The following is a 23,779-nucleotide window of genomic DNA, read 5'->3' on the forward strand; positions in this document are numbered from 1 at the left end:
CTAAATAGCAAGCAATAAGAAACTGTAAATTATACGTAAGAGCTGTCCACAAAAACTCTTTATGAAAGTCATAAATGTTCTCATTCACACAAGGCTTTATTTATGCTCAAATCTGAGCCCTTAGTGACAAAAAAGATGAATCAGTTGTCCCTGTTTTGCTCTGCAGTGTATCATACTGTTCTTCAACTAATCAGTAAATGACACTGCATGTCTTTCAGTAGTAGTCATAGCACCATGCTTCTGACTTCCCTCAATTTCCAGTAATACACCCATGTGACAACACTGCAGAGATGGCTGTTTATGAACAGCAGTGCTTGTCAAAAAAGAAAAGAGAGTCCAGGAGTCTTGTGGGATATGACATTTGCATACTAGCAGAAAAACAACAACAACTTTTATAATAGTTTTGCTGTAAGGTTAATGTGTTTCCACAGTCCACACCAGGTAATTGTTGTAAAAGTTGTTGTGAGTTATTCTGGGCAGTTACTGTCATCCATCCCATCAACCTTTTCCTCAATCCCTTCTTTGCTGTCCCATTCTGTGAATCTTACTCTATTTTTGGCCTCACATGCTCGTTTCACAGGGCGGTGTCAGGCTTCCATCCAGAACAATGTGGTTTTCTCTTTTCTCACCACTCTGCTCTTCTCCTTCCTCTCCTTCTCCTTCTTCCTCACCTTCCAAAGCTACTAGCTCCTGAGTGCAGTTGAGTGGGCTAGTCTTAGCTGACAGTGGGCTAGCATTGCCGCCTGAGCTGACAGCAGACCTCTCCATGTGATTCCTCCCTTGGTGGCTTAAGCCTGTGAGCTGCCCTTCACCTTCTAAGCTCTTCGCTACTGAGCCCTCACCTCCCCCCGGGGAGTTGCTTGGACTGAGTGCCAATGAAGATTTAGCTTCCTGCGTGGCAGAGCTGGGAGAGAACCTGGAAACCATGTCGTCGGACAGTAGGTGAGCAAGCTTGGCTGAACCGGCAGAGAGTGGGGTTGCCACAGGTGTCATCACTGCCATAAGCACATCATCCTGGGGTCCAAGGAAATCAACTTTGAGGGCTTTCATCTGTTGTGCCAAACCCACATCTCCAGTCCCACTTCCTTTGGGGCTCGACACAAACTCATACAGACCCTCTTTGATGATGGTCATTGGCTGGTTGCCGTCCGTGCCCCTGTTTGCATCAATGGCACTGATCTGACTTAAATCCAAGGGAGGAGGGATACGCTGTTGTCTAGCACCAGTTTGACTCGCTCCAGCACTAGGGAGCACAGTGCTTCTCTCACCTCTTTCCTCTGGAAAATCTTCAGCCACATTGGAATATTTTGGGGCAATGCTGGCTTCAAGTGAAGTTTGCCGGGCTTGGGTGGAGGTCAATGCTTTCATCTCCATCTGCTCCTCTCTAATTTTGTCCTGTAGCTCCTGGAAGGTTGCTGTCTTGTTGTAAGCATCTTCAAGCCGCTTTACACTGAGGCGTTGAGGAGTGGTTTTGTTAGATGAGAGCTTGAGTCGTTGAGGTGAGCCAAGCTGAGCCACTTCGTGGTAAAGAGAATGTTGGGACCGGGTTGGGCTAGCTACATCTGCATTGGAGTAGTGTTTGTGGTAGCTCCAGCGGCTTGGTGACAGATGGTTGTCCACAGGACACTTACTGTCCTCTCTCTTTTCAACCAGAACATCTGTGAGTTCCATACTACGTGCAAAAGCATCCTTTAGATTGATAGAAATAATGCTTCCACTGCGTTTGGCTCTCTCAAGAGCTTCCCTCCTCTTGATGGCCTTCTCCTGCCTCTTCTGCTCTCGATAAAACTCAGAGAAATTGTTGACAATGATTGGGATGGGTAGGGCAATGACCAACACACCTGCTATGCAGCAGAGCCCTCCTACAATCTTCCCCAGTAGGGTTTGTGGGTAGATGTCTCCGTAACCAACAGTGGTCATAGTAATGGTAGCCCACCAGAAGGAGGCAGGAATACTGGTGAATTTGGTAGCATCCTCATCCTTCTCAGCAAAGAACACCAAGCTAGAAAAGATCATAATGCCCATGGCAAGGAAGAGGATCAGCAGACCCAACTCATTATAGCTTCGTCGCAAAGTGAAGCCTAAAGACTGAAGTCCTGTTGAGTGCCTGGCTAGCTTCAAGATCCTTAGGATCCTCATGATTCGGAAGATCTGGACCACACGGCGCACGTTCTGGAACTGCATCACGCTTTTGTTTGACTCGGTTAGGCAGAGGGTCACATAGTAAGGCAGTATAGCCAGCAAATCAATGATGTTCAGCGGTGCTTTGATGAAATTCCACTTGTTGGGTGCTGAGAGCAGGCGCAGCATGTACTCCATGGTAAACCAGGCAATGCAGACAGCTTCCACATGGGCGAGGCTGGGGTTGTCATTAAACTGGCCAAATTCATCCACGACCTGCAGCTCTGGCAGAGTGTTGAGTGATAACGAGATGGTGGAAATGACGATGAACAGGATGGAAATCATAGCTAGGACCTGCAACACAAAGAAAAGGTTGTGGGTTACTTTATTTGCTGAACACATTTTGTTTCATGTATTTGTCTATCTTATCAGCACAAAGACACAAAAAAAGAATGTGGAGCCTGTGATTTTTAAAAATGGAGGGCCTGATTCCCTTCAATTTAGGGGGAAACAACACAAAAAGTGGCCCAAATCATTACAAGCCACTCAAGACCATTTTAATTCACATGCCACAATGAGGTGCTTATTCTGGATGAGTTAGTGAGGTACACTTTGCTAAAAAGAACAGGTGCTTTACACAGTCAAAAAAAAAAATCAGTAGGGGTTAAAGAAAGTACCCGGTAGATGCTGAGGAAAGATGCGGAGGAAATTTGCGGAGGATAGATGCGGAGGAAATCCACAACCAAGTTCAGCAGAAATGAAAGGGGACATGGTCTAATGAAAGTAGCATCATTATGTGTGTGATACTGAATATTTGGAATTTAATTAAAAGTCTGTTGTGAGTCCCTGACCTTAATTTGAATGCAATACTTAAACACACACTCTACAAAAAAAAAAAAAAAAATTGCCACAGATACCAGATTTGAAAAACTTCAATATTTTGCGAAATACAAAGAGAGTTACGGTGAGGCTTATTCGGGATTCTGTCAACTTGTTCGGCAAGGGCTTGAATGTAATGGATGTTCATTTACAAAATAAAATCCCACCACAGCCTTAAGCTACCACTCATTCTCATTTGCCCAATTTATCCCACAATGCATTCCAAAGAATTGGTCTCCAAGGCCGCCAGGCATTAAAGCATGTATATTTGACAAACTGTGAAATAAAGTGTGAACAGTCACACTTTATTCAGTCAGTTAGATTTTGTTGCATATTTAACTTCACAGGTATTTTATTAACATTTTCCCTCTTTGTTAATTCCTGTTCCTTACTGATTTGGAGCTACAATAGTCATAATTCTCACATAGTTCACCCAGAAAATTGACTTAAGGGATTCAACATCACTCCCTTCAACCTCTGTTTAAAAACTGTCTGGGAGAACTGTAGTGTGCGAGCTGAGTGCGGTAGCATAAGCATCTGCAGTCCGAGTCTTCCCACTGTAGCTCTTACTAGGACATTTCAGGATAATTGTAATAGGATTGAGTTGCTATCTATAGAAAGGATAGAGAGAGGTTAGAAGTGGTTACTCATTCTTTCCTCCCCCAACAGGAAGAATCAAGCAATACTTGAACACCCCCAAGAACATCTTTTTATCAAAAGAACAAGAAAGAATAAAGAAAGAGATGACTGATAGAGAACAGTGAGAGATCCTATTTCTAAATGAGCAGAGTCTATGGTGCCTCATGCTCTGTGTGTCCTGGTGCATCATTGGAGATAGAAAGTCCTTATGGAGACCTAGTGAGTCCATTACAGTAGAAGTATTCATCATGAGAGCAGTTCCTTTTAGAGTGTTAAATGACAGATGTCTTAAAGTGTAATACATTTAATCCTATACATGGAGTGCTTGGCATGGTTACTACTGAGAGGAATTCAAATTCTATAGACAGTATCTTCAATTATTGCTATTTTCAGATCAGTTGAAGTATGAAGCATGATTTTCCCTTTTCTGAAATTATTTACTGTACATTCTGTAAAGAAAATGAACAATGCATCATCACAAGATGTTATGTTCTGAAATGTAATAATGATGTAATGATGTAATAACCAACATCAGTGTTTAAGAGCTTATCATATGTCTTTCAGGTGTCTTTCTGGTATATTTCATCTCACAATTCATTTGTCTCCTACTAAGTATCCATTTAGTTTTAATTCAAAAATGTGTGTGTGCGTAGCATATGAGCTAAAAGTTAATTAAATGAGATGAATGACCAATTCAAATATATTTTCATCATTTAAAGAACATATGATCAGTTACAATCATGTTTTAACTAATAACAAATAAGTATTTGTTTCATATTTTCTGTTTCTTTGAAGACATACAAATAGTGCACCACTCAAAAACTGAAAGAGAAGTCAAGTTATTTAGTTAAATACTGCTGAGCAGCAGTGATTGTTAGTGCTGTGTGTATGATGTAAGAAATAATCAGTTATTCATCATTAATTGTTGTTTCCAAAGTATTTTATTCTGCTTAGACAACTGTCCCTGTGACTCAACTCAAGTTGCTTTGAATTCATCACGATAGAAGGATTGTCCCAGTTGTTTCCGGATGAGGGACCGTCTGGCAAATCAGAATAGTGTCAAAGGACACTGAGCATTACAGTATTACAGCATGTACAGTATTTCTACTGCTTAATAATCCTTATTCAGACTGACTTTGTTATTTGTTACAGAAAACTGAGACAAAACTTAAGACAAAACTGTAGAGCTAAGCAACAAAAAGGAGGCAAGAAGAAACAGGAGAGAGAAGCTTGATATGCAAAGAGACAGGACAATGGGAAGTAGAGGGCAGGTGTATCAAAGTATGGTCACCCTGCAGCGTCTTAATGGCTTAATGGCTGCCAAATGCTGTGACCTTGGCACCCAGGGCAGATTTAAAGCAGTACCAGGAACACACAAGCTGCTTTAGAAGCTATGCAGTGGAGGAAGAATTAATGGTAGCTCCACGTCTAAGATTCAGTTGATTAATAACATTTTGAGTTTGTCTCACAGTGAGTCACTAACAAAGTTAGAATTCAACACAACTCAGAAGAAAAACAGTGTTTGTGGTTATGAACAGAGCAAATGAATGAGTGGATCCCCAAGAAATGAGATATTGATGTCACTAGGTGATATAGACAGTGTTATTACTGATATGTCAACAATGCATGATGAGATTGGTAGGATGAAAACCACACTCTTATCCACACACCAGCTGCTTACTGACTCATCACCTAACACTCATAATCCAAAAATCATTTTCTCACATCTACAAGACTGTTTTCTCAAAATATACAGATGTCAAAATAAGTGTCATTAATAGGTTTATGATAAGAGTTATAATTAAAATATTTTATGTGTGTAAAGATAATAACCCTAACCCTAACCACAGAAGCAAAAGCTTCAGTGCATTTATCTACTAATTATTCATTGCTGTGACTTCATCCCGCAAAATACTACACTACTGCCACAACTACTTTCACTACTATTTTAAGTACTTTAACCTTTTAACACCACCAGTCACTTCAAGTACATCAACTATAAAAACCTAGACCTTCTTCTGTTGATATTCTTCACTAATGCAATTCAGTCACAATCAAACTTCAAACTGCAACTACACTCTTGCTGCTAAGATCTCAATTAGATTAAAAAGTTACTTGAAATTTGCTGGGAGCAATTAGTGCAGTAGTAGCAGCGAGAGTGTAGTTTCAGTACACTACAAGGACATTCATGGGGTCACCAAAAACTGCAGAAATCAACATCAAGTGCCCCAGCACATTTCTGCCAGCTGTATGCTATATCAGTTTTCAAACGTGTATTACATCATTCCAGGCAAACTGGTTGATTCCTCTCTCCACCCTGTAAGATGAGTTGAACCATATCGTTATCATTGTACAACTACTGATGCTTGTAATGACTGTGTCTGCATTGGACAGCATGCAAATAGGGAGGGAGCAGTCCAACAGCAAAGAAGGAAATCAGAGAGAAATTAACATAGAGGAAAAAGACAGAATGAAAGAGGGTGAAGTGACTTGGCAGAGGAACCTGAGCTGTGATCAATATGTGGAGATATTTCTGGAACAATAGACCTGTTGGACAGCTGCTGTTTCTGCAGAGGTCAACACAGTTTATTTATAAAGCTTCTGCTTTCACCAGCCATATTATTTTCATCTGCTTATGTTCTGAGGGGATTGTGAAACCTAAATGCATGCATTTATTAATTCTGTCAGATGGTTTACATGCACTGTGATTTACATTAGCTCATAGTAACATGTATGTATGAGAAACAGCTGATGTTCTGATGAAGCACAAGTTATTTTGTTTTTCTCCCAAGGTAACATGTGGACATGGGCAGTTATAATGTTGTAATGTCATGATGAGGGCTGGATAACTCACACACTAAGTTTAATTTTTGCAATGTGCACATCAGCAGCAGCATTTCTTTTACAGATGTGTGATCAGTCAGGCCTGACAGCTGAGTTTGGATGTATACAAGCGAGGCCAACTTTAAGGATTTGGATTCAAAAAGTAGTGAAACGCTGCCTTTTAGCCCTTCCCACCTCCTATACACATTTGAAATGTTTGATATGTCTTCATTAAATTGGACAGTGATCTCTGCAGCAGTTACATTTCCATACCAGGCAATGGTAACTGGCTTAGTTAACTTTTAATTTCCCCAAATAACATTCATGTGCAGCATTTATGCTACTGATGGAAATCCAAATAGACATAAATGAGGTTCAAAGATCATTCTTGACCTTAGACACTGCTGTGGTTGTCCTCACCTTAACTAAGACATTAACACTCCAACCCAAACCATGATCTTCTTTGAATCCTACCAAGTTGTGCTTGTGTCTGAATTGAATGGAACTCTTTAGAATAATTGCAAGAACAAAAAGGTTAATTTTGGAGGAGTATTTTGTCCTTTTTTTCTTTCCTCATACAATGTTGTTGACACTGACTCATATTGACTTTGGAAACAGCAGTAGCAGCAGAGAAGAGCTGAAAAGAGCAGTTGAGTTCCATGGAAACCATCTTCATATGAAAATCAAGTTTTGATTTGATTGAAATGAGTGTAAGGACCATTTCTCATCTTGGTTGATATTTAGTCATCATAAGTTTTTATTAAAATCAAAAGGTTTAATGGTATCTTGAAGATGATAGAAAGTGGTGCTGCTCTTGTTTCCTTTGTGGTTGTATATCCTCAGCTCTGACTTGCTGAGGACAGTACATAAATAACCTCTAACTCTGAGCCCTGACTTATCCTCATTCTTTTCAGTTGGTATTTTTATCATTGGCTTCTTACTGTTCTACTTGTGTGGTGACATGTCTTCAGGTGCACAAATCACAGTCAGAGAATGTGACATGTTAGGATATTACAGCTTTCATTGCTGGTGGTGAGACCTGAGGCTTGAGTAAGTGTTTAACAAGACAAACACTGAGTATTATTCAAATCTGAATGTCATTTGAATCAAATTGATGATGTGCTGTATTTGCTAATTTCTTGATTGCATCACTGTGTGCAGCACTTTTAACATGAAAGTAGCACCATGCATTTATTGATAATTAATTATTGATCAGTAATGTATTATGTAATGTATTATGACTTGGTAGCTGTGTGCAGCACGTTTTGCACTAGTGCACCTCTGTATTGTCTTGTCAGTTATGCACTATTTCAACTATATACTGTATTGTCATGTATTGCTTGAATGCAGCTCTGTGTAGCACTTTGCCAAAGTGCCAAAGACTACTTCATGCAACTACACACACACACACACACACACAGAGAGAGAGAGAGAGGGGGGGGGGGAATAAAGAAAGAAAGAGTGATAATTATAGTAATTACTCCATACAGAAGCATCTTACTGGTCTGTGTGACGCACTGAGCTGTAATTAGCATGGTACGTCATTACATGGTATGTCATTAGCTGTCCAGGCAGAGTGATCACTACAGCACATACACTGAACCCAAATGGAAGCTGTGTTCCTGTGGATCAGTTGATTTAAGGCTGTTTGTAGGATCTTTATTTGATGTGTCACTGAGACGGTTTTTTGAGACAGGCTAAATGGCTCATACAGTCTGCACTGCTCCTTACACCCAAGCACACCAAAGTACTTTCAACTAAACTGAGGAGACTGAGTGATTGACCAACCTGTGGTTGAGACCAATGTCCGTTTCCAACAACGTACTCATGGGACAAGGTTCAAAACATTGCACAAAGAATAATGCTCACATTTATCATGCCACCATGTCATATCTATAAAAGAAATCACACTAATTAAAAAGTGTTTTCAGGTATGTATCCCTACTCAATCTACTTGGTTTCTCAGGTTTTTGACAAACTGCTATTTCCAAAATAAAGCTTAAAAACAGGATAGGTTATCAGAATGAAAGAGTAAGGTTTTATGGCTATGTGTTAGGGTATGCTTTCTACATGTGGAGGGAATGGGTGATCTGTGAAATAAGACTGCTCCGTCATCAGTGTAGTCTTACATTGATTTAATCAGTGTAAGCAGGACCTCCACCTGCTCAGTTCAGACCTTTGACCACAGCTTTGACAGGATCCACAGGCTGTGTTAAATATGTCCCTTTTGTGACCCTTTATGACCCTTTTATGCCACAATGCTATGCTGGAACAAGCGCACATACAGTACACACATGGTTCCCACACTGCCAACAGGAAACCAGTGGTTGAGATTTGGCGGACCACACTGTTAGATGAAGCACACAGAGGGAGAGACTGTGGCTGAAGTTAGAAAGTGCTACCTGCACAGCCACTCATTATTATCCAGATGTATGTATCTGTTGGTGTACAGTGGAGGAAATATCACTGAGGACAAGTTAATGAAAAGAAAAACAAAGAAGCCATGGCGACACTGAGCAGTCTGATATGGACACATTTGCTTACAAAAGAATTACAGTTGACAAGAGAAACTGAACTACAGATGGCTAACCATCAGCCTTGGATCAGCTGCTCTCCTGCTGGAGGGATAATGCATCCTCATTTCAGCTAAAGCATTCTTATTGGAGAGGAACAATTAATTAGTGAATACATATCATTCTTCTGCTCTTCTACGGAGGCACAGGGCATTCACAGTCAAGACTTAGCTGCTTACATTGCTGTCTGTGAAAACATGCCTCCTGCACAGTGCTGAAGGAGATGCACACGATGGCAGTGACTTGTTGTCATTTATGATGCTCAGAATTTCACTCAGGGTTTCACAATGAATTTCAAAACGTATGCAAGTGTTAAAATGATTTCTAATTAGTTTAATAGCTCAATGCCAATGTAATACTACTGTATGAAGAAGCATATTCTCCCTGCTGCCATGCCCATGTTGGTTATGAAAAAACAATCCACATAATGTGTTATTGGTGGTCACTGGTTTGTAGTCATTGCTACACATCAGAGAAATCAGGGAAGCAACTGCATAACTAACAATAACCAACATTTCTTTAAAAAACTGTGTATATAAAACTACACTAAGGGTTAGGTTAGGGTAAGGTTAAAAAAACTAACTTTTTAAACTTAATCTGGTGCCAGCCTTATCTCACCATAACATCTCCACCGTTTAATAAGACAACTAAGTCAGATAATGACACAAATCCCCTAATTTAACCATATTATATAACCTAGTCATTTGGAGATGAGAATGTAACACACCAGCTATTTGTTATAATCACCCATTGTGGATATGTAAAATAATGGTTTGAAGTCAAAGGTGAAGCAGGATGTAGCTTTTTGAAATCTAATGGACATTTACAACAGACAGTCTCAGTAATAACTTAAACGTTCACCCTCATTTGAACCAAATAAGTGGTTTAGAAAAGCCTGATTGCTGACTCATGTGGTTAACCTCATGCACTCTGTTATAAAGCTGTGTTTAGTAGAATCACTCTCCCCAGACATCAGAAATAAAGCTGACAGGTGATTAGTTGGATCGGCAGGTGCCGTCATGAGGTTCAAACCAGTGCACTATGAGATAAATATGATTATTATTTACTGCCATAATTTTAAACTACATACAAATGAAGTCCACTGTAATAGTGTACTCCACTACATTGATGTAGTTTGTTAAACTGATTGTATAAGTTTGTAAAGCCTTTCTAACATGTTATCTATAGTTTACTATTTTCCCTATTTTGTATGGACATATTAAAATCCAGATATATAACCATAGATATAAGATATAAGATATTGTATTCCTGAGCTCAAAAGTGATGTGTGAAGGGTCATTAGAGAACAGAGCATGAGAGAAAGAGTAGAAGAGTGAAAGAGTGCAATTATAGCTAGAGTGAGACTCCTCTGTAAGCTATGGACCACTAGTTCATCAGAGAGATGGCAGACAGCTCACACAACACTAAAGTGGAATACTTTTTTTATATATATATAAGTATGCCTTAGGGTTGACTTTCATATGATTTAACTGCTGACTTTGTTCAGTTGTAACCTTGAGAACATTGTATAGACAGTCTTTTTCCGTAATATCAGCCACCTCTCTATGTTGCAGCTTATATTTCATTTAGCCACAGAGGATACAGGCTTTTTATTGATGGAGGAGGTTTCAATGAACTGCCTATTGAGGATGTACTACACATGTCATACTCCATATTTGAAATCAATATGGAAACTATATTAATAGCCAATATTTACACCATTAGCTATGATACTGAAGTATGAAGGTATCAACATAGCCCATGCACTGTCATTCTACAATTTTATCAACTGTAAAATTGTCTTGAACCATATTTTCTAAACATTTCTTCATAATTCTTTTAGACATTTATTTCTGTAAAGGTATGATTAGATAGATAGCAGTTTGCAGCTTAAAGCTTTCCTCTACCACCTTCATGTACCTGACCCTCACCCCCACTCCTGCAGGTCAGACACTGGACAGGACAGACTATCCAACCTGCCAACAGTTAGTCTATTTGTAGCAGAGGCAGTCCCAGTAAAAGCCTGAAAGGAGATTAAGCTATACTCCTCAGTCATGTGTGTGTGTGTGTGTGTGTGTATGTGTGTGTGTGCGTGTGTGCGTGTGTGTGTCCTGACTAACCTGACTATGAACAGGTGACCATGCATGCAAATGTGCTGTCCTGACGCCTAAACTCACTCAGAGTTCAGATATATTACAAGTAGGATGATAATGTTATTTACTTTACATGACATTATACTGGAAACATTTGGCAGGCTGTTTAGAGAAACTGATAATGGACAATCCTGTGTGCATGTGTGTGCATGTGTGTGTGCGTGTGTGTGTGTGTGTGTGTGTGTGTGTGTGTGTTCACTGCAAAAGATACTGTAAAGAAAAACATAAAAAAAATCTAATCAGAGCCAAAAATAAGAAGATTACACAGATTATATTAAGTGTATGAAACTAATCTCTATTATTGGAAAATGTAATACTCAAATTATTTAATAGCACTAAAAACTATTATGGGCAATAGTCAATATCGACTCTCTCTCTCTCTCTCTCTCTCTCTCTCTCTCTCTCTCTCTCTCTCTCCCTCTCGCTCGCTCTGTGAGTTTGTGTGTGCGTGTGTGTATGTGTGTGTATGCTGTTTTCCAAACGGCCAGGTAATACTTGTGCTCTAATCAGCAGTAGCACTGAGCCGTATATCATCAGGAAGAGCCTCTCCTATTGGTTGAGACCTGAGCTGCATCAGTACTGCCAGAGTGACACACAGCTGGTGTCAGTGCACAGAGGCCTAAGCAGCTTCCCTCCTGCTGACACTACGGTTCCAACATGGTCACATGGACCTCTCAAGGCCAATACTGTTATATTTATAGACTAATGAAGTATGTAATATGTAATATGCCATATCATATATACATGTCATACATTAGACTCTCCAAATAAGTTACGTTGGTGCTATTGTTGCCTGTACTGAAATACACTGTGGTGGCTCTGATCTTCACTTTAGAATGAATAAAAACTTTCAACATGGTTCACAGCTGTCCAAAAAGTATCTGGAGCTCCATGCTGCCCCTCCCCTCTATACAAAACTCTGATCTAATGAATTTGTAAGATTGGAGATGACAACACTGTTTCCATTTTTACAATAAAAATGGAAACAGTTGAGAAAACTCACAATTTTAAGGCTACAAACTTTAACACAATTTCCATTTGGACAGTTTCAATTGGACCAGCTCCTGTTCCACACTTCATTTGGTACTCCATGTTGGAGTGACTAATGATCTTACATTGTCACACCTCCAAATTTTCACTCCCCTTAATGTAAAAAAATAAATGCTAGGGGTAAAATGTGTGCCCTACTCTGTACGTAATCACTTTTTAACCTTGCAAGTTGTCACAGTTTCTTACCATCACTGTGTTGATGTGTTCATGTCAACACTTCCTCCATCATCAGCTGTATGTGCTCTATCCTCACTGTTGTTTTTTAACTAAAAGATAATGTGTGTGTTTATTAAAGAGGGGGTCAGTCTCAAATAATCTTCAACCAAATCTAACTGTAAAATCATTTTCAATAAATAGTAAATCCTTGATGTCAGAACATCAGAAATCAGATGTGTTATGACTGCCACTAGCATTCCATCCTTGTCACCTGAAAGTCAAACTTCCATGTTGACTATTGATCCAGTCATTACAGTGTTCTACAGGTCCTATGTGAATGGATTTGATTAAACCTACAGCTCTTAACAGCATCTCCTCATGCTGCTGACAATGCAGTTGGCATGAGAACTCTGCAACCAGTCAGCTGAAAATAAGTAATCAATTAACTATATAACCCCTTCATCTACCACCACCACCACCACCACCACCCACCTCTCTTTATATAGTAGCTCTCCTTTCCTTTCACTTCTTTTTTTCTTATCATATGATGTAATTATGTCAAACAGATTAATCAAACATAAGTCAGCCAATCAACACAATTGAGCACTATCCATGTTAGTAACACATGACTTAACAGTCAAAGTTTTACATTGCATTAAACCTTGTAATCACACACAACACAGAGACAACAGTATTGGACAATTCTGCAAAAGCATGGATGATACTGAAAGTTTTGGAACGTTAACTGCCAACATTTCCAAGGGTTGGACAGTTTGTGGTCATGGTTATTTAAAAAAAAAAGCAAGATATTTATAAGTCTCCTCTCCTCTCCTCTCCTCTCCTCTCCTCTCCTCTCCTCTCCTCTCCCCTCCTCCAATTGGAAGATTGGCGGTTCAATTCCTGACTCCTCCAGTCCACATGTTGATGTGTTCTTGACCCCAAATTGCTCCCGTTGCTGTGCCAATGGTGTATGTACGGTGTGAATGAATGGTTAAATTGATGAGCAGGTTGGTACCCTGTGTGGTAGCTCCTGCCATCAGTGTGTGAATGTGTGTGAATGGGTGAATGACATGTCATGTAAAGCACTTTGAGTGGTCGCAAAGAGAAAGGCGCTACATAAGTACAGTCCATTTACCCTCTCCTCTCCTGTTTTTGGGAGCTGTCTATCTACTCTGCTGCAGACAATAAAACAAGCACAGTAAGGTCACTGATCTAAACAAATAGGCAAACACACACACATATACATGTTAGACTAAGGTTTGATGATAGAGGCTAGATTATCTCCACACTCCACACACTTTTCATTTTCCATCAAATGATTATTTGTCAATGAACTGTGGTGAAATAAATAAATGACTATTTCTACTATGCATCATCATTATAGCTCTTTTATAAAGGTATGGCTGTAGTCTTGATGTCAGTATCTACTCAATATATGAGTAATAATATATAATGATAATAATGAATAATACATATACTGTAAAATACAGTCACAAAGCAAATGTGAATCACAGTATTAACTACTCAAATTAGTTCATTTTGATCCCAGACCTAAAAACAGTACAGTGCTGTCTATCTGGTGCAAGCACTTTTTAGAGAAATGATATTGTTTTTTGTTGGTTGTCCTTTGTGTCAGGCAGACTTGATGACTGTAATGTTCAAGTCTGCCATGAGACACTCAAAGTCTTGGTTTAAAATGGTGCAGCTAGAATCTGAACAAAAACAAGACAATTTGATCATATTATAACACTTCACTCTCTAGTCATGTTAGACCAGACTTTAAGGTGCTTCTGATAAACTATAAAATCCTCTGATGATAATAGGCTGTAAAAAAATAAAATTGACTTGACTTGACAAGATAGAAAATGCTTTTTATAATTTGAGTGAATTGATCCTTTCAGCATTAATAACCCTGACATGCTTTTCTCTTAAGAGGCCTTAAGTCCAATACAAGCCTGTCGACAGGAGAATACGCAGCTCTAATCCATCCTCCTCCTACTCTGTGTCTCAGTACTTTATAGGTGAAGGAGGATTATGGTCCTGATAGTTCTGTAATGGCCTCTGATGTTTTTACATCATGGATCTGAGCCAATTAAAGGGACAAGCACAATGGAGCAGGAGGAAACAGAGCTGTCTTTCTTCCAGGAGTGATTGGGACTAAACACTACTACCTCAGTGTAGAACAACAGCAGCTGTGGCTCAGGAGGTAGAGCAGGTTATCCACTAATTGAAAGATCAGCGGTTCATTTCCTAGCTCTTCCAGTCTGCTTGTCAGAGTGTCCTTGGGAAAGATACCGAAGTCCAAAATGCTTCAGAAGGCTGTGTGTGTGTGTGTGTGTGTGTGTGTGTGTGTGTGTGTGTGTGTGTGTGTGTGTGTGTGTGTGTGTGTGTGTGTGTGTATTTGATTAGAAAGTGCTCCTGACGAGCAAGCACTTTTCATGGTAGCTTCTGCCAGCAGTGTATGAATGTGAGTAGGTGAATGTGGCATGTACAGTAGTGTAAAAGCGCTTTGACTGATTGGAAGACTAGAAAGCTATATAAATTTAGTATTATTATATATTCTATATAAATATACTGCTTCACAAGCACAGAAATTATACCAATGATGAAATATAATATACCTGATACTACCAATATAAAACAACACTTTACTTATATAACAGTATTGCAGACAAAGCTGTACTATCAAAGTATAACTAATATAAGGTATTTAAAGAATCAAAAGTAAAAGTACACATTTTGAAGAATGGACTGTTTCAGGGGGATATTTGGTTATTTGGTTATTTGGTTATATGGTTATTACATTTTAATTATTGACGCAAAGATTTTCTAATGTAGTATATGGTTGAGTTGATACTGAATCTAACTATATACTGTTGTTTATTCCATAATAATGCATCATATCTTATAAACTGATCATATATTTTAGATTAAAATGTGTATCTGTCAAAGTAACACCACCAGAGCAGCACCAGAGCAGATGCAAAGAGCTACAGGCATTTATCAGAGTGGTAGCGTTTCACTCTGTTAATGGGCTTTATATCCCAGACAAATGCAGGCACACAACTTGTTGGTTAAAATCATATAGGTCAAATTATTGCCCATCTGCTTGGAAGTCCAAACATGTCAAATCCTTGAGGGGAAGTAACATCTCCAGTTAAAAAGTTGACAAAGTACATTCATTTTGAAATATCAAAGTAGAATCAAATATACAGTGAATTAGATTTTGAAGCATTTACGTCCAGTTTCCTACTCTGAAACGCATAATGCAGAAGACTGTAGCATGAAATAGAATGGAACTGACTAGCATAACTAAATGACCTGAACTGAGCCAACATATACGATAAATACATCTCTTTAAAGGCTTGATTTCAGTATCAATTCCTTAAAGTTAAGGGTCTCATAAGAAAAATGAAGAAGACACGAGTTTAGCATGTATGACTGTCTACTGTAATTTCACTGTCTTTAAGTTTGAGTCCAACTGAAGACCTTTGTTGCACATCAGCCCTCCTATCATTTCCTATCTCATCTTTACTATCAAAAATAAAAAAGCTCCAAAATACATGAAGAATTCATGTTTAATATTTGTGTTAAAGAAGATGTGATACCGTGACCTTTAGTCCCTCGTATGAAGCTGCATCCTACATTTCCCATAATGCAACTCAATTGCATAATCTCATTATCCTCCTTCCTGCCAGGTGGCCATGTCTTTGAAACTCCACAGTTTGTAACACAGACTTTATGTTATAAATAAACCCAGGACATCATCTGGGAGTGTTTGTCCCCCACAGCCAGAGGAGACACTTTTAAACAGTTTTCCCATGCAGGTTGAATAGGTACTTTCACACAACCTGCTGGTGAACTAAGAATTCTGTAACTGGTTCATACATTAAGTTATCATACCACAGGATCATACCTTTACCAGAGTGTTTACAGAGTGTGTGCTGCTTTGTTACCTTTGCAGCCACAGATGAGCTAGGTTTCTCCAGCAGATCCCAGAGCTTCTGTCTCTTGTCAGGACAACAGCCATGCTCCTCCTCCTCCCCATCCTTGTCCCTCAGTGTCTCTGCCTCCCTTCTGAGCTCCTCATTCATCTGCTCTTTCTTCTGGTGGTACCGCGCCTGGCAGCACGACTCCAGGTAGATCTCGTCAATACCCCAGTAGTCCAGCTCCTGGCCAAAGGACAGGGCACACATCTCCTCCATCATGTGCAGTTTTCCTGTTCTGTAGAAGTTGAGGATGGAGGAGAAGGCCACGGGATGCCGGTCGAAAAAATATTCGCTGTCAGTGAGGCTGTAATCATCACAGATCTCCAGTAGTGATTCGTGGGTGTTGCAGTCTCTTAGCCGTCCCAGGCGGGTTCTGGGAAGCCGGTCCAATGTTCTCCACAGGACTTCATGGGTGAGACCTCCAACATTGAGTCTGACCCTCCGTGAGCGAGCCTTGATGCGAATGATGTCAATGGGTTCAGGGGGGAGTACCGGCCCGGCGGCGGCGGCCCGGGGGTTGACTTTGGGTGTGGTGAAGCTCACTCTGTCTGTCATGATTGCTCTGTGTGGGCTGCTGCTCTCTTAATGTAGGGTCACCTCAGAGGATGTGTGTGAGTGTGTGGAGTGAATGTTTCCCAGTATGATTATGGTGGTGGTTGGTGGGCAGAAAGTGTTCCAAGCCCACCAAGCTCACCTGGCTGTGTTCAGACAACTGAAGCCCAAGCTGGATCCATTACTGTAAAAACAGGACAGCATATATCAATTAAACAAGTGTGAGTGGTCTGTTACATCACCCCCAAATCTGCCATATTTGCACACATCTGGAACACAGCTGTTTGATTTCATTAAATTTGATTCAACTTTATTATTTGTGAAAGCAATGAATGACACAATGTCCCTGTTTGACCTGGCTGGACTAACTTGTTAGAAGGACCTCATTAACCTCCAGTCTCTATGCATTACATTACATTCATTTCTTGGCAAATCTTTTTGTCCAAATCACATTACAGTTTGGAGTTCAATGTCTTGCTCAAGGACACTTTGACATGAGAACACTGTTTCTTCAATCTAGAGAGCTGGAATACACAAATCAATTGCAGAATATACAACTAATAAATACAAAATTGAAATAATGAGGACCTTGAACTAGATTTTGAACTAGTAAGACAGAGCCCCGTGTTCAGGTAATAAACCAATGGTGCATAATCCCAAACACATTTTTTCATTAGCATAAACTAGATGACATACACAGTGGCTGGAGCTTTGAAACTCTGTGTATCACATGTTCATACACTTATTAATCTTAAAGTAAGTATTGAAAATGTTTTTTTTTAATTCTCACAAATATTCTACTAATTTGCATATCACAGCCCAGGTTCACTGTGGCAGTTGGTTTAAGAATGTGCACTGCCAAAGTACAAAATAAACTGACATGATAAGGGTTCATTTAACTCCAAGGCCTTTATTTTATCTGATATTATATTTACATGGTGCTTTTTCCTAACTGTTTTATTACAGCACAACAGATCTGAGGTCAGCTAATATACTGGTAGTCATTGGACATGTCAAATCTACTAAATCTACTAAAAAATCTACTTTTTTGATAAAGTCATAAAAAAGTACAATTTTGTCATCAGTGGACATTCTGCAGGGGAACTGACTGTAGGGACGTATACACCACTTCCTCAGAGTTATATAATCCAGACATTGATTGATAATAATACAGATCATTGATAAATGTTGGATAGTGGCTGTTAGAACTCACGGCACATGGAAAAGCTACCAGATAGTGAATTAAATCAGACTACATAACACAATTTTAAACCAATTAAAATATTGAAAGTAATGTAATTTCCCATTCACATGATGTATGAAAATACTGGCACTGTAACACATTCATACACAGCCCCTCTGAACTTTGGAGACTGATTAAAAACCAGGGGAATTTCAGTATTTTTTATTAGAAAGATGAATTTTCAATCATAATTAAAGCACCTAATAAAGGAACTGCATCTCTTTCACCAGTGTTTGTTATGTAATGAGTATCAATTGTAATCCTTTCTCAGATAATGAATCTAAACTACACTTTTTTTCTTGGAAGCCTTTCTCCTGTTGGACTATGAAGGCTTAAGTTGCCATTAGAAGTCCTCTGACTGCAGGACCTTTATCTGATTGTGTAATGGAGTTCCACAAATCCCAGTGGTGGCATTAGGCTTCGTCTCCCCTGGCTCAAGTCTGCCTTAGTTAATTATAGACTGTCTATCTTCTCCTGGGACACTCATAGGACACACGGCTACGCCAGGAACCAAGCTGCTACGTCATTACTAAAAAGAAATCCCTCTCCTCTCCAAAATAAATCACATTTACCATACATTTCCTTCACACAAATATTTAGATCAATATACTGTTTTTACATTTTAATTTACATTTTATATGTTGGGTTGATCAAACCACGATTGTCGTTACAACCTTGTAGTAAAAGATTACAACTGACAGTTTATTGCTGTTGTTTTATACACTTTCTTTATCAAACAGAACCAAATCAAATGTAAAGACGGATTGAATCCCAGACATAAAACCCATAATTAGAGTCTAAAGTAGCAGCGTTCATTTTTAATTCGTTGTCAAGAGATTAGAGAGACTCTGGCTTAACCAGTGATTACGCACCAGAGGCCACAAAGTTAAAAAAAAAATGTACAAGGTAGATAGAGAGATAGAGACGGTCTGGATCAATACCAAACACATCCAGGTCAGTTCTATTTGATTTTACCCAATTAACGCCCTCATAGGCGCTTTCCACTCTTACCAAAATAAATACATAAAACATGTCTGTTAGGTCAAAGACTGTACGTGCAGCATACCTCTGTGGACAATGCTGATATTTGGGTAAAGCCAAACACTTGCCCGTCCAGGAGGTCCCACCATAGCACCCAGTTAGTTATCCCAGCTGTTTCACCTCTCCTCCGGTTGTGGTATCATGAAGCCTCCCGGGAGCACACAGACCAATGGAGATCCACATTTTAGAGTAAAAAAAACAACAAAGCAAAACAAAACAAACTGAGAAAAACCTTTAAAACTAAAAATCTATCGTGCCGAGAAGTGTGACTGCAGCGCTGAGCGACATGAGGAAACCCACACAGACAGCGGATACAGAGAATACCCGGGGAGCTAACGGCCGGGGGAAGAGAGAATAAACGGATGAGAGAGAGAGAGAGAGAGAGAGAGAGAGAGAGAGAGAGAGAGAGAGAGAGAGAGAGAGAGCGCTAATTGGATTGAGGCGTTCAGCACCAAGGACAGCTCCAGATCAACAGCTTGTTTCCACCTGCACTCCCACTCGCCTCAGAGCAGTCATGCTGCATTACTTCAACACAACTACAGTCCATTCGTGCCCCAGGACTGTGTGTGGGTTCATCACAGGTCAAAGCACTGTCCTCAACATAATATGACAGGGCTTAAACAAGGGTAAGTTAGAAAGTGTACTACCCTGATCTTCAGGTCTCTCAGCCTGCCTCCTGCTAATTCTTAGTTTCTCCGCCCAAGTTCCAAAAACCAGTAGGTACATACAACAAATGATGTCATTGTAATGTAATGAAATGTAATTTAAACATATAGGACATTACGACAAAAATGGTCATTACAGAAGTGCTGAGGTTACTCTGCTGGTGCTCCAGGTGCTTATGTTATGTATGGTAGTTATGAGTTGAGTCAATAGGTGGCGCTTTTAACTGTCCAATCCTGACGCTTTTGTCCAAGGAGGTCCAATTCAAGCCACAGTAGATTAAAACGTGCTCAGCATCATGGAAACATGCTCGCTGTCTGAGGTGCACCACGTGGTGAGCCCTGTCATACCGCTGCTGTCAGTCAGCTGGCCACTATTACAGGACAGCATACAGCAGTGGGAGGGGGATGAAGGCCTACGCATTTCCACTAATGACAGCTCTAAATTTACAGATACCGAGGAAGCTAAAACCCATCTGAGGTTCCTAAATCTTTATTACATGAACAGTATTCATGGGCTGTTATGATAATAGCTTTTAGAAGCTAACATCAACATTTTTTAGAATTATATTCAGATTTGTGTGTTCTTCTTGACAATAGCTCATCAAACAGTATATAGACTGTAAACTCTGGAGAACTAAAAACCTTGAAACCTTGAAAATGGACTGATGGTGCGAAAACTGTTGGAGGATTGGCAAAGATGAATCGAATCAGAAGTTCTGTCTTAATACATGTTTTAATACGAGCTCAGTTCATGTCTGCATGCTTGAGACTCTGACACAGGAGTCTTATACAGTCACAGAGTGGGTCAAATATCTTCAGTACACAGTTTGAGCAGAATGTGATATCCTTTGTGTTATTCCGGTCTATTACTACTACTACTACTATTACATGCTAACATGGACCAGTCAACATGAGGTCAATGTTGGAACGAAAACAACTATCTATCTGCTGAAAAGGCATTATTTAAAATTGGTCAGTTTTCTGTGTGATAATTCGCATGTACAGATGATTTCAACTGTGTGCGATCTGATTTGCTTTGGCTCTACTGACCACAGGGTTTGACCAGCAAATGCTCCATTGTTGTGTACATTCTCCTCCATTTCATGTGTCGTACCAGTCAGTCTGACACAAAGCATGAAACAATAATCATCAGTACCACAACCAGGCATGCCAGTTTTTTATTGTTTGATAGTACACTAAGTACATATTGTCTTACCTGGGTTAATGACCTGTGTCCTGTTCCTCAAGCAAAACAGTTTTCTTCCTCTTCTTCTTTCACTTTTACAGCAGGTGGCAACCAGTGTTAAGGTGTATTATGAGTTAGCTACCCCACCTAAATAAAATAAAACAAGAAACACATTCTTTTCAAGATTCCAGATTTTACTGAACAATAGATGGTCAATGAATGGTAAATACATTTTTCAGACACTCCTACTCCAAGCTTCCTGTTCTCTCTTTTAGTTGTAGTATCTACTCTGTTTTTACCCTTTGGCATGTGAAACCTGGGGACATCCCTCGATACCCTGATGGATTTGAAACAGATGCTGTGCTTAGGTCAAAGGTGAAAAGTCAGGTGAGGGTGTGTCCCTTTTTGAACTGACCAGTTATTTAGAAGGTATTTATTTTAGATAGAAAAAACTATATAAGGGGAAGCTACAGCTGAAGAAGTTAGAGAGGCACAAGGGACTCTTTCAAAATTGGAAGTTTGACACTGTTCTCTGTTGTAATAAAACCTTTAAAATATACAAGTGAGACGTGTCAGCGGTGGTTTCCGTCTTCATCAACACATCAAGAATCTACCTATTATTATAATACACTTCATAGTGTTTCTCTTTCTCAAGAATATTTGTGGTGGTGACAAATGACATGCTCCACTGATTCCTCTATTTGACAGTGATCACATAAACCTGAGGGGTGCCTGCCTATTAAATGTAGTTTATGGAGTCTGGTGTGTCCTACCCCTTCACTTCATATTTATTGACGGGGCTGTCCATGTTCTCCTGGTGCTGCAGTGCCCTTCACTATTTCATTGGCTTTTATTCTTTTGTGAACTGGAATTCACATTTGATCACATAAAGTGTCATATAACTTTATTACTAATACCTGTCTACTGCAAGCATGTATATGACTGTATTGACATTAATACAGATCCTATTCTATCCACTGTAATGCTGATGTAATCGCCATTATCTCGACTGTGTGAGAAGATAAATGATCAGATCCCTGTATTAGATTAGATCCATCTCTATGTACTGGAACAAATGCATATAGTGTTTATAATATAGTGTCTCTAACCAAAACTACAATACATCCAAAACCTTTATGTACCTTCTTCTTTTCCCTTTTTTCCTTAACTGAAATGACTTGACAAATGTAATGAATTGACATTGAGTGGAACAGCCCAAGTGGTGTTCCTAGTCATAGATCTTCTCTGACTTAATGTCTTGTCTCTCGCTAGTTTCTCACTGCTTCATGCAAAACACTCTGCCTTGGCCATTTCTTTCTCCCAACATGAGAGGAGAACCTTGTTAATGGAAGTTGGTCTGGTGAATAAAGATTTGCCCAGTAGTCATTAACTGTTTTCATCTGAGATGCTTCTCAACCTGAAGAGCAGACAATGGAGTAGTTTTGAAAACTGTACACCAGGTCCTAACACCACCTAACCCTAACCCTTCATCTTTTTTAAATCAAAATGTACTTGATTTTAAAAAATAATGGAGGAACAACTATTTCTTTCCCTGTAGAAAGTATGTTTTTTACTTTGTACATGTGTTGGTCTTGCCAATAAATTTCCTTTAAAAAAAAATTGACTTGATTTGATCTTATTGGTGATGAATGAATATTTTTCATTGCACATCTGCTCAACCTCCCATTCTGACGCTCGAACCTTTGTTAATACATCTTTATCTGTATATCAAATGCTCTCTTTTCTAGAAAACTTTAACGGGTTAGTTCACAGTTGTGGGTTCACTGTCGTAAAACAACAATCAGGAGCCCAAATGAACATTGAACAATGTTTTTCTTGCCGTCATGACTCTTCCTGTTCATACTGACCATTAGATCCCTTTATAATGTTCTTACAATGGAAGTGATGGTGGACTAAATCCACAGTCCTCCTTCTGTGTAAAAATATATTTAAAAGTTGATCTGAAGCTAATATGAAGCTAATATGAATGTCAGGGATCGAGTAGTGAGAAAATGAGGACACAGGAATATAAATTCAAAAGAATAGGGTTTTATTTACCCCAAAAATGAAATCAACAAAAGATAACTGAACTCAATATAACAACAAAGAACTGAGGTGTTAACTGAACTGAACAGACTTCTTGAAACAACATAAGGGAACACATATATAGTGGCTTAGCCAAACCAAAGAATACACAGAGGGGAAACCAAAATGGACGCCAACTGCAACTAAATACAAAGCAACCTAACTAAACCCCAAATCCCCCCCATGGCACAGCAGGAAGTAGTCCAGCCTGATTAGCTTGGCCACCCTTGAGCACTCCCCCTTAGCCCCGCCTTCTGGTCCACCAGGAAGAGGCCTCACAGCCACGGTAACTCAACGGTAAACAAAAGAAAGAATTTATTAATACAACAGAAAATTCTACACAAAGTTCAAAATAAACAAACTTCTAAATCAAAACAACTGTGTGGTGTGATATTATGTAATGTTAATTGTTTGGTGTGGTTGGCTGCAAATTAAATTAACCTGTATAGGAAATCAAACTAAAGTGGAGTGTGAGTGGATTAGATTTTACCATTGTGTGGCTGTGGCCATCACAATGAAGCTTCAGCGTCCAAATGAGTCAAATTAAGTGTTTTTAGTGCCAAAGTTCCTCTTTTTGTTACTATACTTCCATCACAGCTCAACAGGAAACACTAAGAGGGAATT

The 23,779-nt window shown here is 39.4% G+C and overlaps 1 protein-coding gene across 1 annotated transcript; it reads right to left on the reverse strand.

Moving 5' to 3' along the window:
- Positions 1-561: 561 nt before the first annotated feature.
- LOC128369244 (potassium voltage-gated channel subfamily B member 1-like) lies at positions 562-16,938 on the reverse strand. The gene is made up of 2 exons (XM_053330248.1): positions 16,351-16,938; positions 562-2,475 (listed from the first exon to the last, which is right to left on the reverse strand). The coding sequence occupies exons 1-2, from the start codon at positions 16,936-16,938 to the stop codon at positions 562-564; spliced, it is 2,502 nt and encodes an 833-aa protein (XP_053186223.1).
- Between the last annotated feature and the right edge of the window lie 6,841 nt (positions 16,939-23,779).

Source organism: Scomber japonicus, chromosome 12, assembly GCF_027409825.1.
Source record: "Scomber japonicus isolate fScoJap1 chromosome 12, fScoJap1.pri, whole genome shotgun sequence".
NCBI classification, from domain to species: Eukaryota; Metazoa; Chordata; class Actinopteri; order Scombriformes; family Scombridae; genus Scomber; species Scomber japonicus.